This window comes from Mesoplodon bidens (assembly GCF_964165515.1).
Source record: "Mesoplodon bidens genome assembly, chromosome: 2".
NCBI lineage: Eukaryota > Metazoa > Chordata > Mammalia > Artiodactyla > Ziphiidae > Mesoplodon > Mesoplodon bidens.
In genome coordinates, this window is record NC_138177.1 from 109794589 (window position 1) to 109813046 (window position 18458).

Genomic DNA, 18458 nt, shown 5'->3' on the forward strand with positions numbered 1-18458 from the left:
TAGCAAGAGTCTTAAGTCCCTCCCACTAGACTGGGATACTTGATCTATTTTGATATATTATGATATGCAGTCCACATTATTACTGAGATAAGGTAAAAGATGTATGTATATGGTATCAAATTAGGATGTTGACTTACTGTTAGGTCAATGGGATGATCAGCATTTTGGAAGAGTATGCCAGCAGTACTTAAAGTTTTTCACATTGGGATATGCCATTGGGTTTTAATCTGCACGATTAGTCAGCTGGTGGGCCAAATCCAGCAAGCCTTGTTTTTGTAAAGTGTTATTGGAACACAGACACCCATTCATTTATTATTGTCTGTGACTGCTTTTGTGCTGCAGTAGCTGAGTTGAGTAGTTCCAACAGAAACTATATAGCCACCCAAGCCTAACATAATTGCTACGGGGCCCTTTACATAAAATTTGCAGACCCTTGGTCTAGAAGATCAACCAGTCACAGTCAAACAATCTGAAATGCCCCCTATTTGAGGCTGTGGTTTTGACCAATTCATTTGCTTAACACACAGGAGAATTAGCACAAGTGCTGGAAATACAGAGAAATAACTTAATGTTTGCCCTTGAAAGAGTTCACAGTATTACCGGGGAATCCAACAATCCTAGATTTACATAGTACAGTGTCATGAGTGGTGCTATTTTACAGCTGTGCATAAATTTCATTCTCAGAAAAGACAATGGCTAAATACTGGGATCTGATTTTTTTCAGAGAAGGCTTCCTAAGAAGACTGGTATACCAATCGGGTTCTTAGAAATAAGTAGAATTTAACAAGGTGGAAAAGTGTAAAAGAGCCTTAGAGTAGAAAAGTATGAGCAAATGTACATTTGAGTAGGGGTTTTATATTCTCAGGTACTATAGGAATTCATTATAGCTGAAAAGTAGAGTGGGATTGGAGACGTAATGAGAGATAGGAGTAGCTGACCATTTAATCCCCTGAGGCAGGAAAAGATTTGAGAGCTCTTTAAGAGACAGAATTGTCAAAACTTGTTTTTTTAACAAACAAGTTAATTGACTGATTGTAAGAATGGTGAAGAGTGTGGAGTCTAGGATGAACTGACCGGGGCAACTAGGCGGTCAGGGAAAATGGTGTCATTTTGCCAAGATACTGAATACATTGGAAGGAATAGATTTAAGGAGAAAAGATGTTTCACTGTTGGAGAGTTTGAATTTGCAGTGCCTGTACAACATCTAAATGAGATCTCAGGTAGGCTGTTGGCTTTGGAAACTTGACACTTAAAAAGACTTGGGAGTTTTCAATAAATGAGTATTTGAAGCCATGGAAAAGATGCAATTCTCTATAGAAAGTATGCAAAGCAAAGAGAGAGCCAAGAATAGAAATGGGAAGCAACAGCATTTAAGAGATGCATAGCAGAAGAAGGAGAGGGAAAGCCATGGAAGAAGCAGCTGGAGCAGAAAAGTTTTGAATGCCATTGCATTTAGTGATTTTTGGCAAGTTTAGCTGAGTGGTGTGGTGGGATCAGAAACCAGACTGTAGTAACAATTCAGAAATAACAGAATGTGGGGAGAGCAGTTAGAACTATGGGTCTTGGGTACACTGAAGATATGAGTTATCAATGAAATTAAATCCCTGTGGAGATGGCAGAAGACAGAAGTTAAAGCAGAGGTACAGGTATTGACCTTAGACAGATGTAGGTATACCACACTCACTGAGACATGAGAGAAGAATGGATAAAGGAAGAGAATAGTTTTGGAAGCCTGCTTTTGCCAGTCATTCTGTTTGGTTACTTTACATAAGTCATTTCATTTAATCTTTACTGCAGTCTATTTTATGTGGGAAGTTTCTTGCTTTATTGGTGAGGAAATTAAAACTCAGGGAGGTTATCTTGCCCAGAGTCACACATCTTGTAAGTGGTGGAACTGGCACCTAAACCCCACAGTTTTATTTTTGATGTGCTCCCGCTCTCCCCCACTTCATCCCTTTCTGTACCCTTCCCCTGCTAGATGTGAATGAAGATAAGTTTGTAGGGTGTAGAAGGGACCTAGAAGTTAATGTTACTCCATACATCATATGAACAGGTGCTAAGTTCTTAAAATGAAATGGAAATTCATTTTTCTTCAAAAGATATGTAATATATATATCATAAAGAAATAATATATGATCTTTTTTGTTAATCCATGTTTTAGCCAAGCTGCAGTATGACAAATTTTTAAGAAAAAAATTTGTTGGGGATGTGGGAAGAACCAAAGACTCATATAAAGTTATAAAGTATAAAAATAATTAAGAATTTGTCTCCAAATGAGGCATTTCACGAACTGTCTGTAGTGTGTTAGATTTTGACAACCCTAGTTTCTCCTTTTTTGGAAGCTTTGTAATGTAAACATGAAGTTAAGGGGGTTATTTTTTCTCATTTTTTGTTTTCAGGTCTCTGCGTTCGGGGCAGAGTTTTCATCAGAGTCTTGCAGAGAGTTAGGCTTCTCCAGCAACTTGCTCTGCAGCTCCTGTGATCTACTTGGACAGTTCAACCTTCTTCAACTGGATCCTGACTGTAGAGGATGCTGTCAGGAAGAAGCACAATTTGAAACCAAAAAGGTATTGTTTTATAGTATCTCTCTTCCATTATATGGTTTAGTTGAGATAAGGTAAAATGTTACATTGCTTAATCAACTTAAATATAAAGAAGTCTTTAGCTTTTACATTCTGTAGTTTTAGAAACTCAACTGATTTCTTGCAGACCCATTAGATCAATCAAAGCAAATAGGGAGGAAAAGTATGGTTACAGATTGATATACCATCCTACCATGGTTGTCCAGCAGAAGGGAACCAGAATTACTATAGCATGCCTAGATTGTAAATCTATCCAGTCTTCCTAACTTCTGGCCACATAAAGCCAAAGAATAATTAATTAGGTGCTTTTATTCATTTGTAATAAGAACCCAGTCTTATAATGAAATTTGAGATGAAAGTAAAGCACCTATTATCTGGCACATAATTGTCAACAATAAATTATAACTTTCTTTTTTTAAAATAAATTTATTTATTTAATTTATTTATTTTTGGCTGCGTTGGGTCTTTGCTACGACACGCGGGCCCTCCAGTTGTGGCGAGCAAGGGCCACTCCTCGCCACGGTGCGCAGACCTCCCATTGCAGTGGCCTCTCCCACTGCAGAGCACGGGTTCTAGGTGCACGGGCTTCAGCAGTTGTGGCACGCGGGCTCAGTAGTTGTGGCTCATGGGCTCTAGAGCGCAGGCTCAGTATCAGTGGCGCACGGGCTTAGTTGCTCTCACCTTTAACACCTGAAAACAGCCAAGAGTAGGTAGTTCTAACAGTCCAATAAAATCTGCTACTATTTTACCCACTGTTGAAAATAATAGTAAACTTGCTCAATTTTTAAATCTTTTCATTAAACCCTTAGACTTCTTTAATTTATAAAGTAGACTGAAAAGGTCATTTATATCATCCAAATAAAGCTGAATTAATGAGGTCCCTGTGTTTGAGAAAAAATATTAGCATCTCTCTGCTTTGTTTCCTTTTAATATTGTCTTTCAGTTGTACTTACTGAATCCTGTTTGAGGCTTTATGGTTTGTAAAGCTTTCAAACAGTAATTGTATCTTCTCATTATTAGGTAGTAAAGGTTTACTTCTAACACTGAGTACAGTTTTCTAGTTCTGTAAGAAAAACAAGCCGACAAGCTTTCACCATGTTAGTGTTCAACCAGAATTTACACTTGATTTCTCAGTTGTAAACCTGAAATTCCTGTGTCCCACAAATGGCTTCCAAGTCTTCCATGTTTTTCATTTTCTTGGTTCACATATACCAATGATATATTTTAATGTTTAGATTATTTCCATACATATAAGTTAGTCTTTATTGCACGTAAATAAAATCTAAACAAGTTTTTAAAACTTGATTTTAAATAGATTTAAGACCTAGGACCTAACTAGTTTAGTAGGACCCTTCCCTCTTGTTTCTTGTTTCATTTTATCAATGACATATTCACATGGGACAAATTGCTGAAGTGTGATTCATCCTCTCGTCTTTAGGCTATTATTCTATGGTCTGTACAACTACTCAACTAACAATGATTATTTGTGAGCCACCAAACTTACAGGGATTGAATAACAAGGGGTGTTTTGTAATAATAATCTTTATCACACACCCGCTTTGTAATTAAGAGTAAGTTGAGAAAATCTACCCTTTGACTGATATCAGATGTGCCTAAACTGTAAACCAAGTGCATATAAAAGCTTTTTACTAATGCCCCTTTAGTAATTCTTTATAATATTACCAGTTTTATGGTATAATTTTTTTGTTTTTTTGCCATGCCGTGTAGCATGAGGGATCTTAGTTCCCTAACCAGGGATGGAACCCGAGCCCCCTGCAGTGGAAGCATGGAGTCTTAACCACTGGACTGCCAGGGAAGTCCCTGTGGTATAATTTTAGTGGAACCAAACTTCAGTCACACACTTCACAAATTCATTATATTCCTGTTCAGTTTTCATTTTTAACTGAGCTATTTATTGCTTCTTCAGCAATAATAGTAGGCAAGTAGTCCACCATTTAATATATACCTAAGTAATTACAAACTGAAATGATTATTATATCTCAGTGCAAGTGAGCCTGTATCCTAATAAACCTTTTATACTGTACCCATTGTTTTTTTCTTAAGTCCTTGCCCATAATCTGTTAAGATGTACTTCTCATTAAGCATTTGCTAGCACAGTGTTGTACAAAATAAATGAATGTTTTTTTTTAATAAGCCTAGTGGAACTAGAACACTTAAAATAGTACTGGAAATATAAAAGTAAGGCATGTCAGGCAAGGCTCCATTTAGATGCAAAATGCATTCAAGTATAGAAGTGGTACTTGATTTAATCTGTACAGTATTGCTGTCTGGATTATTGGTACATAATTATAGGTAACAATATATATAATAGTTTTTCTGTCTCATTCAACTCTGGCTTAAGGCTTAATTTTGAAATTATAGTTTAATTTAGTCCTACTTTAATAAAAGTAAAAATATGCAGTATGTAGACTAGTGCCTTACATCAAAAATATTAAAAATACTTAAACATGGCAGTGTGTGTGTGTAAATCATTGGGAATATAAATTCTTTAGAAGAGAAAAATTGTAGTTTATATGCAGGAATGTTTCCGCAATTTATAATAAATGTTACCTGAATACTCATTTTAGTTCTTGCTTAGTTGCATGCTTTATAGGTCGGTCCAGGGATGAGGCTAATCATTTTTCGAATGTTTACTCATTCAACAGGCTGAATTTAGCCTTTGATAGGCAGAAACACAAAATTTGCTGTTAAAAAAAAAAAAACAAAAACCTTATTCATAATAAATGCAGAAAATGTCTTCAAAATCCCTTGTTCTGCAAATAGATATTCCTTTATTATTTTTATTTGGTCTTATTTCTCTCCCCCCACCCCCCATTTTGATCATAAAAGACCTAAGTAAGCATCACAAATACTACCTAGAAGGAGATTTTTTTTGTAAGCTATTTTACTACTGTTTTAACTAGTTTTGCTCATAAATACATACCTAGGTACAGTTTACAAACATTAGTAAGGATGTTGACTGAATTATGAGGAGCGTTCTAATTTGTAGCTTAAAGTAAAAAAAGGTAAACTAATGAAAGAAAAAATATTTAATTCTTGGTGCTATTAATATTTACTAAGTAGGATAAGTGACTTTTTATATATAGAATCTTAAGATGGAATGGGAGGGACCATTCTTCTTTTCACTACTGACTGACTTTTTCCTTGTGGTGGGAAAACATAGTATTGATAACAGCCAGTTCCTAAGTCTTCTATCTTATAGCTTTTCCCACCAGAAAAGGACTAATTCTTCCCCATCTAAAATTTTGAAGTATTTTAGACAAGGATTGTTACTAGCTCAAGTTGGGTCACTAACCAGTTATTAGCTAGGATTATGGAATAATGTAAGAACCTTTAGCTGTCACACTACCTATGTGGAAAGTTGCACTAGGGAGCAGGTGGATGAAGCAGCTCTTAGGTAAAGAACAGGCTATTTTTTTTTTCCTCAATTACTAGAGTAAATCACTTCTCCTTGAGCCATTTTAAAGATTTAGCTCAAGTGTCCCCTATTCTGGGAACTCTTCACCAATTTCTCCTCCTTACCCACTACGCTTGGCCCTTCCAAGTTATATTAGCTACACCTCTGTATTCCCAAAGCACCTGAGGATACCCTTGATTTGCACTTACCACCACTATATTGTATCTGTTGTTTGGCTTTTTTTCTCTCCCAATGTTTCATGCTCTTTGAAGTCTGGAACTATGTTTTATGTTTCTGAATCCCCAGCCTTTAGCTTACAGTATTTCATAAGTTTTTTTCGTTGAATAAGGCTCTTTTTACTAAGAACAAGTTTTAAAAGGTCATTTTTCTAATTATGTTGAAAATGTACTTGAACTTTGTAGATGCTTGTTAAATACCTTTTTCATGTATTTCACTTATATATCCTAAAATATAAAATATATAAAATATATATATAAAATATATTTTTTATATATTTTTATAAAATATATAAAAAATAAGAAAGTTTGTCTTCATGATATCAGTCGTCTATTAGTAACACTAATTGTTCATCTAACTATAAATATAGAATTTTCATTTCTGTATTTTATTTATAAGGATACCATAAGCTTCCCAAATCTATCTAAAAAAGATGTTAATTATTTAGCACAAATTTTTAGTGTTCCCAGTCTGATCACAAGGATTAATAGACACTTTTTCAAGGAGTACATGACCATCCAGTTAAAAGAGTTTCCTGGGATTTTCCTGTGAGAACAAACAATCAAATCATTTTGATTCTGTTAAGAATTTTTTTTTTTTTTTCTTTTTGCGGTATGCGGGCCTCTCACTGTTGTGGCCTCTCCCGTTGCGGAGCACAGGCTCCGGATGCGCAGGCCCAGCGGCCATGGCTCACGGGCCCAGCCGCTCCGCGGCATATGGGATCCTCCCAGACCAGGGCACGAACCCGTATCCCCTGCATCGGCAGGCAGACTCTCAACCACTGTGCCACCAGGGAGGCCCATGAATTTTTTAACTTCTATATTCTAAGGGTTATAAGGTTAAATGTAGTATTTCAATAAATGGGTTATTTTTCTCATATTTTTATAATCTTCCCAGTTCTGTGAATTTGAACTTGATGTTTTCAGCTAGGTGCTTTTTTTTTCCTGTCTCATTTAACTTTTCATATCTTAATGATTTCAGCTTCTTCCAGACATTGTTACTGTAGAACTTCTGTATTTCTCCTTAGTTATATGCCCCTATTTCCTTAGCTAGTACCTGTTCTTTTTAAGATCTTATAGTCCCAATGCTTTTTTCTTCTTTCAGATTATTTTTATTTAATTGGTTTTTAGTACTTTCTATTCTTTTGCATTCACACCTACTTTATCTCTGAACTACTATTCTGAAAGTTTGGCTACTTACCGAACCAGAGTACCTTTTGGGAGAAAAGAATCCAGTTAGCCGAATTACTTATATATATGAACCAATAACCAACTTATTTCAACTTAATTTGCTGTTCATTCAGTCTTGATTGTATTGGGGGGTGGGGGGGGGAGTTTAGAGTAGTGCTTAAGAGCACAGGCTCTGAAACCAAACTACCTAGGTTCAGATCCCCTGCTACTCAAGCTGGTAACTTGGACTAATTACTTATCACTCTGTGCCTGTTTCCTCATTTATAAATTGGGGGTAATAATAGTTCCTATCTCCTAAGGTGGTTTGAGGATTAAATAAGTTAATATACATACACTGCTTAAAATAGTGCCTGGCATGTAATAATTACCAGGTAAATACTTGGGGCTGGTGGTGATGACAGTAATAGTAGTAGTATCTGATTGCTGATGAAGAAAAAACAAGAAAGAAACAGCAAATTTGGAGAACTCAGAGGATAGCATAATAATTATTGCTATTAGAAAAATAGGGTAAAAGAAAATAGATAAGAGATATAACATGAACTATTAGATTTGCGAGTAATAAAAATTTGGAACAAAATTTTCTATTATTCCACTTTCAAACTCTTGGATCAGTTGAATCAAGAAGAAATATCTTATGATAAAATAATTAGTAGTATGAAAACTTTGACCATTTGTAATTACTTGCTTATGTGCAGCAAAATACAGAAGTAAATTATGTCAAACATAACCCTAGATTTCAACTTTTTGAGTCCTTGGTTGACACATTTTTAATAAGGAAAATACTGCAAATTTGTACTTTAAAAATGTGTAGCATTTTGATCATTTTAAAATGCCATATGAAAGATTGCATTTGAAGAGAAAAGGTTTTGCTACTAAAAAATATTCAAAACCATTGATAAAGTGGAGCTCAATTTTTAATCTAATACTTAGTAACAGATTTCAAAGGTTTAAGAAAATTTCGAAGAGAAAAACTTAGAAGTGAATTTTTTTTTTTAAACTCTACAGATTGAGAAGAGATTTCTTTTATTTGAATTTTGGAACATCTTGGTCTTATTTACAGAATATCAGTAGAAACCTAGGCTGCAGATCACCAAATTATACCATTACTGGTTCTGTAAAATACCTCAACAGTTCAGGTATTTGATAAAAGGATTTTATTTCCCTTAAAAATCTTCAGTTTTGTTGTAATAATTACATTGGCTCAGCTTTAAGTGTTTATTTTACCTTGGTTATGTACTAAAGTGGTTTACCTATGTTATCTATTTAATCCTCACAACAGTTCTATAAGGTAAATACTATTACCCCTATTTAACAGAAGAGGAAACTAGGGTGTAATCTGCCCGACGTTACCCACCAAACTGGTGCCAGAACCTGGCTTCATCTCAAGTCTCTCTGACTCCAGAGCCCCAAGTTTTTAAACATCGACACTGTTTTGCCTCCCATCTTGAAAATGTTAATAGTAATACCTACTTCACAGAGTTACTGTAGGAAAATGAATGAGTTAAATGTAAAACACCAGACAGGATTTCTGAAGGTCTGCCCCTTTTGCATTTATAGTTAACAAATTTAATAACACAGTCCCATTGCTAGTTTCTGTTTAAAGTTACCAAATCTTTACTCCTCAGTTTACCACAGACTTTAATGGCTTCCATTACTTGGTGTTTTTGAAGAATATGTTAATGAGTTTGGCTTTATTGAAGGCCCAACCAAACATTTTAAGTACGTCACATAATTTTTCTTATTTCTGATAAAAGAGCATTGAAACATTTTGTCATTTTCAATTTACATGGAAATTCTGTAGCCAGCTTTAGAGTAATTTAAGTCAGCTTAAACAGCATTATGCAAAACAGTGGCAAATTTTTATCAAAAGCAGAATGCTACTGGTGTCTAAGACATAGAAGGATGAAATGGAGGTTAAGCTAACTGCATGAAATTGTAGTTGCTAAAGAAATTTCACAGTTGCTTAAAATAGCTTCAGTTTTGTAGTGTCGGTAGCATCAAATACATGAATTGATTTCTTCAAAGGAAACAAATTTAATTCAACAGTTTATTCTAATTATAATATAAAAACATTGTCCAGAAAGAAGCCTTAAAGAAAAACAAATCTGAATAATGTTTGGCAACAGTTAAAATTCAGTGTGAGAATCACTAAGACAGACTCCTGAGTAGCAACAGAAGTAACTAATGACCAAATATTTACTTAATAATAATAGCTACTAACATTCATTAAGTTCTTACAATATGAAGGTGCTGTTCCAAGACTTTACATGAATTAACTCGTATAATCCTCACAACAACTCTATGAGGTAACTACCATTATCATCTCCATTTCATAGCTGAGTCTGGGGCATGGAGATCTTGCCTAAAGTCATACAGCTAACAAGTAGCAATAAACATACGTGTCATATATTTGTGTAACAAAAGTTTTAAAGTTTCTTTTGTGCAGTTATTCAGTGGACTGAAAATATTATTTAAATTTATTTTTTATATTTTCTAGATGTGGCATTTCTCTGCCTTTAATATGAAAACTAAATGTAGTCAATTTTTTTTAGGTATTTACAAATCAGGATCAGCTTCTATCTAACCATGTTAAAACATTCTGTCACCTTTGCAGATTGTAATATTTAAAAGGGAAATAAATCCTTAAAGTAATTCATAATCTATCTCCAGGCTGTCTTACCACTGCCTTTCCTAGACATACCTACCTCAGAGTCAAAATAAACTTTCTGTTTATATATTGAATATTACTTCTTACTATAGGCTCTGAGAATGCCAAAATAAGACAACAGTCACTGTCCTGGAGGAGATGAAGAAATAGACATGGAAATTGGACTACTAGAATGCAGTTGGCAGGATATTCTGTTGGGCTAAAGCATAATATCCAATGTTATAGCTGCTAAAAAATTAGAAATAAAAAATAAATAAAAGTTGGAAGGAGGAAGGAATCAATAAATCTCTTAAAGTTGGCATAATCAAGAACTATAGATAGAACCATATTAATCACTATGGAAGTGACCAGTAGAAGAACTAAAAACAATTTAAAAGTTATTGAATGAGATAGGAGGCAAAGGAAAATTTTTACTTCTTCTTTTATACCCTTCTGTACTGTTTCCTTTTATTATTTTTCCAGATGCATTGATTTCTTTCAAGGATTCAGTGAGATGTGTGCTGTAAACAAAATATGTGGTATGAAAGCACGTAAAAGGAAGGGTATAACCATTTGACAGGCCAGGTAAATATTACCACTTGCTTATCTAGAAGTTGATGCTTATAATAAGTTGGAAAATAATTAGGAGAAGGTCGTCTCTGGCAGAAGGAAAAGTAAATGCAAAGATACAGGGTCATCATGAGAGAGATGGCGGTCTAAAATAAATCAGATAGCTTATTGTGAGGAGAGATAATCATAGGTAAGTAAGTAGGGCCAGTGTACCTTGATAAGAAGTTTGGACTCTATCCTATAGTCAGGGGACAAAATATAAGGATTATAAATGGTGAATTGACATCAGATTTGTATTTTAATAACTTTTGTTGGTGTTGTGAATGATAGTTGACAGGGCAGAGGGGAATACTGTTGCCAGAAAAAGAACTTAGATTGCCAATTTCCAGAGGCAAGATACAGGGGCTTAAGCTAACACACTGGTAGTAAAAATGGAGAAGGGACAGATCTGAAAGAGATTTAGGCAATAAAACTTACAGGATTTATTGACTGGATTGGAATGGGGAAGGGATGAGTGAGGATGCTTTCCAGTGTTCTTATTTGAGAAACTGCTAATCCCAACATAAGTCTACAAAGGACTTCCATCTAACTACAAGGTCGCCCCTTAAGACGATGGTGGTGGATGGGAAAAGGGACAGCAATAGAGGATAATTTTTAATATAGCATACAACCCTTAGCTCCAAACTGCCTTTTCAGTTTTCTCTTTGAAGAAATAAGTGTTAAGTTTTAATTTAGCAGGCCATGAATTTTATCTGGTACCATAGTCAATTCTAAAATAGATAGTATACTTGTCAGAGAGTGCACAAAAAATAAAAATGTGTGGAATGGCCTAGTTTCTTTCGTTCTAATTTCATATTGTTGCTCTTAATTTTTGTGTACTGTTTAACTTTTGGATTATTATGGCTTTTTTTGTATATGTTCTTAAAATGTATTAGGTGATTAATTTTAATAGAATAAAATCATTTGAGCCAACTCTTGTTTTTTATTTCAGATATTTGTAACCTTTCTTAAAGATAATAATAATTGCCCCTTTTTTTTATGACAGTGTTCAGTATTGGAGTGGTAGTGGGAACACTAACACAAAGAATTGAATTCTCTTTTGAAAAGCAGGTTTTCCTGCCATATATGGCACTTCCATGTTCATTTTTTGAGGCTATTGAACGGTTGGATATTGAACTGTATTTTAAACAGGATCTCAGTTTTTCAAGTTAACAGGGATATACGTTATAATTTTCAAACATTTAGGAGCAAAAATATATTGAATTTTTTTTTACCATTTTCTTTACTTACACATGTTACCAAGGAGCTAATTGGTTTTATTTTAAAAACTGCTTACTAAGATAGTCAAGCTTAGGGTCATTTTTACCATTCTTTGGATATTTTGGCCTCAGGAAATATAGTGGCATTGTGTCAAGTTATTTCTTTATATTGTGTGATATTCCCTAGGTATTAGTAGGATTGAATACATTGTTCCCAAATGATACCCTGATTTATTCATACTTGTAGCTGAAGTATGTATAGGAATGTGTGTGTGTCTGTATCTGTGGGTGTATTTGTTTCCAGGTGAAAGTCTAATAGTTACAGTCTTAACCTCTTGCTGATGAAATTCTCTTTGTTTTAGGTATATATACAAATTCTAGTTCTTATCACAGTATTGAAAGAAGCCTCGTTCTTTTTTTTTTTTTCTCAAATTTCATAGTTGAAATGGTCTAATTTAGATTGTGGTGATGTCAGAGAAACATTTTTAGTTTAGTTTAGTTTTGTACATTTTCATTGAGCTTTTTAGTGGAACAGTAATTGTATCTTTATGGAAAGATTCCCCCAGTGTACTCCTACCTTCTTTAGAGCCTAATTTGAATTAAGGTAGATGTTACCTTGCTTGTTTCTAGTTTTCTCAATCTTAAGTCAGACACGAGATTCAAAGAAGAATAGCAATTTAATAGTGTAGTAGAATAAGTTTTAAAGATCTTCCTTAGGCACAGTTGTTGTTTTATATTTTTTCAGAGTTTGGTAGAAAGTACCTAAAAATGAATAGTTTAATCTCAGGGGTATAATATTAGAGCATTATTTACCAGCTTAGTTTGCTAAAATTGTAAAACCCAACTTATTTCTCTATTCCTCCATATTCATTCATCGTTCCTATGCAAGAATGCCATCAGTCAGTGTGTGTATGAAAATGTTAATAAATACACTATTTGCCTTATACACTTAAGGTGACAAACTAAAATCTTGACAAAAGCTTACTGTAAGATCACAAACTATTTAGTACCCTGCTTATTTGTCCATGTGTAATTGTAGCTTTTTGTTTCTATCACTACAGGCACTTTAAAAAAAAAAATCACAAAATACAGGAATGACCTTGATAAATAATGAATTAAAATTTAAAACATCAGCAGATCACTAGACGTAGTTTTAGTTGGAAACATTTTCCCTGAGAATTAACTGACTAAATTTTGCTAAAAAAAAAATAGCTTCTGCATGATGTGTTGATATTTTTCCTCTACCAGATGTATGTGAAAGGAGTAAAGTTGACTTTAAGAAATTACACTGGATATAATTAATGTTTAAAGAGTGGCTCACATATACTTGAACGTATCATAATAGGTTTTCATTTAAGATCTCTAAATAATACCTAGCTTTCATCATGTTATAGCCATACATACTTATTTTTAAATTCCTACATTTTATTTAAGAACAAACCTTCAGAAGAGCTATAGAATTGTTACTTCTCAGATCTGAATTCGTTCAGCAGTCAAAATTTTTCCTTTTGTTCACCTAACATTAGATCATTTTCATCATATTGCTACTTAATATTCAAAGTTTTTTTTCTAAAGTTTTGCTTTAAATAAGAGAGGATTTCAAAAATCAGAATGTATGGCTGCAAGCAATACTTCATATGAGAAGAAAAAGAGTATTGCAGCATTTGTCTTGCTCTGGTCAGTGTTTACCTGGTTTACCTTTTAGAATTAATTTGGTTAGTCTCTTGAGCAAAAGCCTCTACTGTTTGATTGTTTTGTAATTTTTGCCTCATTAATAGTTGAGTATAGTCCAAGGCATCCCTGGCTGCCCTTTACAATCACTTGGGTAGCTTTAAAAGTAGTAATATTAATTAAAATACTGATGCCTAGATCTCAACCCAACTATCCTGATTTACTTGGACTGGGATGGGTTCCAGGGATCAGTAATTTTCAGAATCTTCTCAGGTAATCCAAGTATACAGTAAGGGTTGAAAACTCTGCTCTAAGGTCATTTGAATTTGAAAGCTTGAGAAATTTTGAAGTGGCTATTCTAATAACAGAGGAACAATGAATGATAGCCCTGAATAGGCTATCAGGGCTACCTAAAGCTCTATGAAAATGGGTGCATACCTTAAACATAACCAATAGTGTGAAAGAAAATATTATAATATTCACTATTCTTACTTATTGAGCATCTAAAGAATCCAGGCTTTTTGCATGTTTTTGTCTTTTTTTTTTTTTTTTTAACTCCATTTAGCAACTCTGGAAGGTAGGGAATATTTCTTCTTCAGACAGTAAACTGAAGCTCAAAGAGAATGACTTGTTGCCTGTAAGTCACAGAACCAGAATTGGACCCGCATGCACATTTGATTTTATAACTTAAGCTCTTTTCACTGTACCTTAAAAGATAAACTGAGGTATATGAACATTTTTAATAATTTGAGCAAAAATCAATTCAAATTGGGTAACACCAAACTAGAAGTGGTTAGGAGCGCCCCACCAACAGGAATTAGGGACAAAACTTATGGATAAGATGCAGAAACAAAGCAAGGAAAATTTTTGATTGGCTATAGCTTAAGTGGTTGCCTTTTTTGGGAAAGCCTAGTTGGCTATTTGTGATTGTTTATTTTAGGTTTTATTTCTTAACTTTGAAGCATTTATAGGCTTAGGTTTCGGTTTGGTTACATAGGCTGCTAATGCCCTAGAACCACCTCAGTGTGATGGCCTCCTTGTTTAATTTAACAGTACCATGCTATATGAAAATTTGATATTTAGTTTGACTTAGTTCAAATAATTAGCTATTTCAAGGTTTTCTTACTGTCATGTTTCTTCAGAGCCATGGGTGTCATCACCAACAGAAATATATTAAGTGCTCAGTATTGGAAAGTAGTAGAATATTTCTGACTTGGACCAGGTTTACAGATTTGTTGTGATGGTGGTGGTATGATGGTGGCAGTAAAAGTTAACAAATACAACACTTCTAAAAAATTCTTTAGAAAATATACGTAACTCACATGTGTTGCCTTTGTTTGGTGTTATAAGTTAACTTATCTAGGAATCTAGCTATCTGGTAGAAAACAGCATAGACCAGTTTTTTTGTCTTGCTGTTAATCTGATCCATTTTATAGCAACATAGACTTATAGCAAAGTTATCACCACAAAGTAAATAAAGGTTTTGGCCTTTTTCTATATGGGAAAACCTCATTATAAGCCTTACTAAAATTTTATAACAAGAGGTTGGTCAGGTGGGAAAGAATCATTATATTCCAAAAGTAAATTATCAGGGAAGTCTTTCAACAATGAAGGGAGTACATTGTCCCAAAATATTAGGAAAATATATGAATTGTACAGAATTTTAAATTAAGATAGGTATAAATAATAATCTTGGTAATGCTTAAAATATATTTTTAATTGCAAAAATATTAGCTAACTACAAACCTGAAATTTATTTTAAGAATAATAAATTAAAAATCACTTATTTTTAAATGAGAGGGAAATTAGCATATTCAAAGACCCTGTTACAAATAAGGTAAATTAGTTATAGAGCTGAGGTAGTTAGATATTTCTGCTTCCCACCCAGAGGACACTATGAGAAGTTTAGGAAAACTAGCAGTAATGAGTAATATGGAAATAGGTGTGAATTCCCAAGGGGCAAATTCAGTTTTGTGCATCATTTTCATATTTTTCTAAAGGTATCTGTATATTTCCATTTAAATTATTTGGGCTAGTATAATATGATCCTAATGGAATAGTGCCAAGAGTTAGATTGTCTATACGAATAAGGCTTCTCTAATGCATATAGAAAAGAGGCCTACCAACTTAGTATCAAAAATATAAGTTTGCTATATAAAAGTTATATAACTTGTTGCTTCTTTGATTTTTCTTCTATTGTTATTTTTCCGCAAATGTTTGAAGGTCAGCATTTTTGTATGCCAGTGATGTTACTTTAAAAAGTAAAAATGCTAAAGGTGAAATTCAAGGAAATTTCAAGTTTTAACCTTTTTTAATCCTTTCATACTTCATGCCCTTGATAAATTCTAAGTAGCATATATTTCCTTGTGTATGAATGTATGTGTTGCCAAAGATGCTTATGAATACTTTATAAGGCATTGAAAATTTACCACAATTTGTAGTTAATTTAGCATATTTATTCACTGCGAAAAACAAGTGTTTTCCTATGAACACTACAAATCATAAATAAAATGCTGAACTAGCATCACAAATTAATGCTTTTAGAATTTGACTTTAATGATGTTAGGCAGCTTTGAGTTACATTTTCTTCTTGTTTACCCTAGACTGGAACTAAGCATAATCTACAAAGTATGTGAAAGGAACTTGAAATATTTTTAAAGTTACACGATGAAAAAAGAGTCATTTAATTCCGTTAAATGAACAGTTCTGTCCATTCAGCACACACATATTGAACAACAGCTTTGTGTCCAGTTCTGGGGGGAATTATAAGACATTTCCTGTCCACAGTCAAGTTATAGGATATTTATAGTACATTATGATAAGAGCAGAATTCTGTGGAAGTTTACTAGGAAAGTCCCTAACAGAGTAGGAGGTCAACAGAAATTTTCCTTGAGAAGCTCACATCTGAGCTGCCTATTCATTAAAAGAATAGGTTTCTAATATTTTTAATTAATCAGTTCGTGTTTTGTGGCGCAGAGAATGGGTTACAAGTATGCTAGGATACTGAATCCTTCAGTCCTTGGGACAACCAAATGGAGACTGGGGTGAGCAAGGGCCCCAGGCTAGTCATCTCCAGTTATAAGCAGCCACCTCCTTTTACCCTAGTGCTCCAAACAATTATTACCGTTTTCAGTGTGTCAAGATATGAAGATTTTTGGGAAACAGTGGTGTAGAGAAATGCCATCGTATTTCCAGGTAATGGAATCTCCACTTAGAGTTTCCAAGGGATCATACACTTGGAAATAAAAGATAAATCTAATAACCAAATTTTAATATGGCCTTATATTTTTTATTTTCTTAATTCTGGTAAAATATACATAAAATTAAATATTTTAACTGTTTTTGAGTGTTCAATTCATTGACATTAAGTACATTCACATTGTTGTCCAACCTTCATCACCATCTATCTCCAGAACTTTTTCATCTTCCCAAGCTGAAACACAGTTATTAAACAATAACTCCCCACTCCTCACCCCCCAATCCCTGACAACCATCATTCTACTTTCTGTCTCTGAATTTGACTGCTCAAAATACCTCAATAAGTGGAGTCAAAAAGTATTTATCCTTTGTGGCTGCCTTATTTCTCAGCATAATGTTTTCAAGGGTCATCCTTGTTATAGCATGTGTAATAATTTCCTTCCTTTTTAAGGTTGAATAATACTATTCCATTGTATGTATATACCACATTTTGTTTAGCCATTCATCTGTCAATAGACATTTGGGTTGCTTCCACCTTTTGGCTATTGGGAATAATAATTGGTATACGAATAACTATTCCAGTCCCTGCTTTCAGTTCTTTTGGGCATATACCTAGAAGTGGAATTGCTGGATCATATAATTCTATTTTTAATTTTTTAAGGAACCACCATTCTGTTTTCCACAGCGGCTGCACCGCTTTACATTCCCAACAGCAGTGCACAAGGATTCAATTTTCTCTACATCCTAGCCAACCACTTGTTTTCTCTTTTTTTGATAATAGTCTCTAATGAGTGTGAAGTAGTATCTCATTGTGGTTTTGATTTAATTTCCCTAATGATTAGAGATGTGAAACATCTTTTTATGAGCTCATTGGTAATATGGCCTTATACTTTTAAAGATTTGGGGGGGGGTGTCTAACCAAGATTAACCAAATCTTATTTAAAAGTCTTAGAGATCATCAGAGTTCTTAATCTGAAATCCATCAGTGGTTTCAGAGTCCATGAGTAGCCTGAATTAAAACAAATTCCATCAGACTCTCAGTATCTGTGCCCCTCAAAAACTTAAGAACTTTACTGACCTACCCACAATCACCAAAATGTTTTTTAAAAGTCATTATTTTGAGAGGAGTTAGAATTAAGGTGATTTTTAAATTTCTATTGTGCTTTTCTGTGTTTGCCAAAGTATCTAAAATAAACATGCATAGTGCATGTGATTTTTTGTGCTATTTTAGAACTTGAAAAGTAAAATCCATCTTTAGCTCTTGGACCTACAAGTTAAAAAAAGTCTAAAAGCTAAGAAGAAATAAAATGGATATAGTATGTTCTTATGATTGTCTGCCTTCTCGGAGTCACAGCATTCCCCTACCTACACAAAAAAAGTGATGTTTACTACTAAATCTGTTTCAGCTAAGTTCATTGCAATAAAATAATTGCATTTGAGTTTTTTATAATGAGCTTTTACTATAAAGAGAACATGCAGGTTCTATAGCTAGAGAAGCAGTGTTTACCATTTCAGCTGAATTTCATTAAGGGAAATATTTGCATTTATGTTCTTTATAATGAGATTTTACTGGCTTTTCTGTAATATCTTTACTTAGTACTCTAATTACTTTTTAAAGGTATTGGGTTTTTGTACTGTTTAGTTTTAAAACATTGATCACTTAATTTTAAAAGCAACCAAAAAGAA

General features: G+C 33.8%; 1 protein-coding gene across 2 annotated transcripts in view; it reads left to right on the forward strand.

The window, feature by feature from the left end:
* SELENOF (selenoprotein F) overlaps positions 1–18458 on the forward strand; it is a 37749-nt gene that overhangs the window by 6688 nt on the left and 12603 nt on the right. For both annotated transcript variants that reach the window (XM_081224353.1, XM_081224352.1), the window contains exon 2: positions 2400–2567. In XM_081224353.1, the coding sequence (XP_081080479.1) occupies positions 2400–2567 (168 nt within the window). The remainder of the gene's footprint in view (positions 1–2399; positions 2568–18458) is intronic.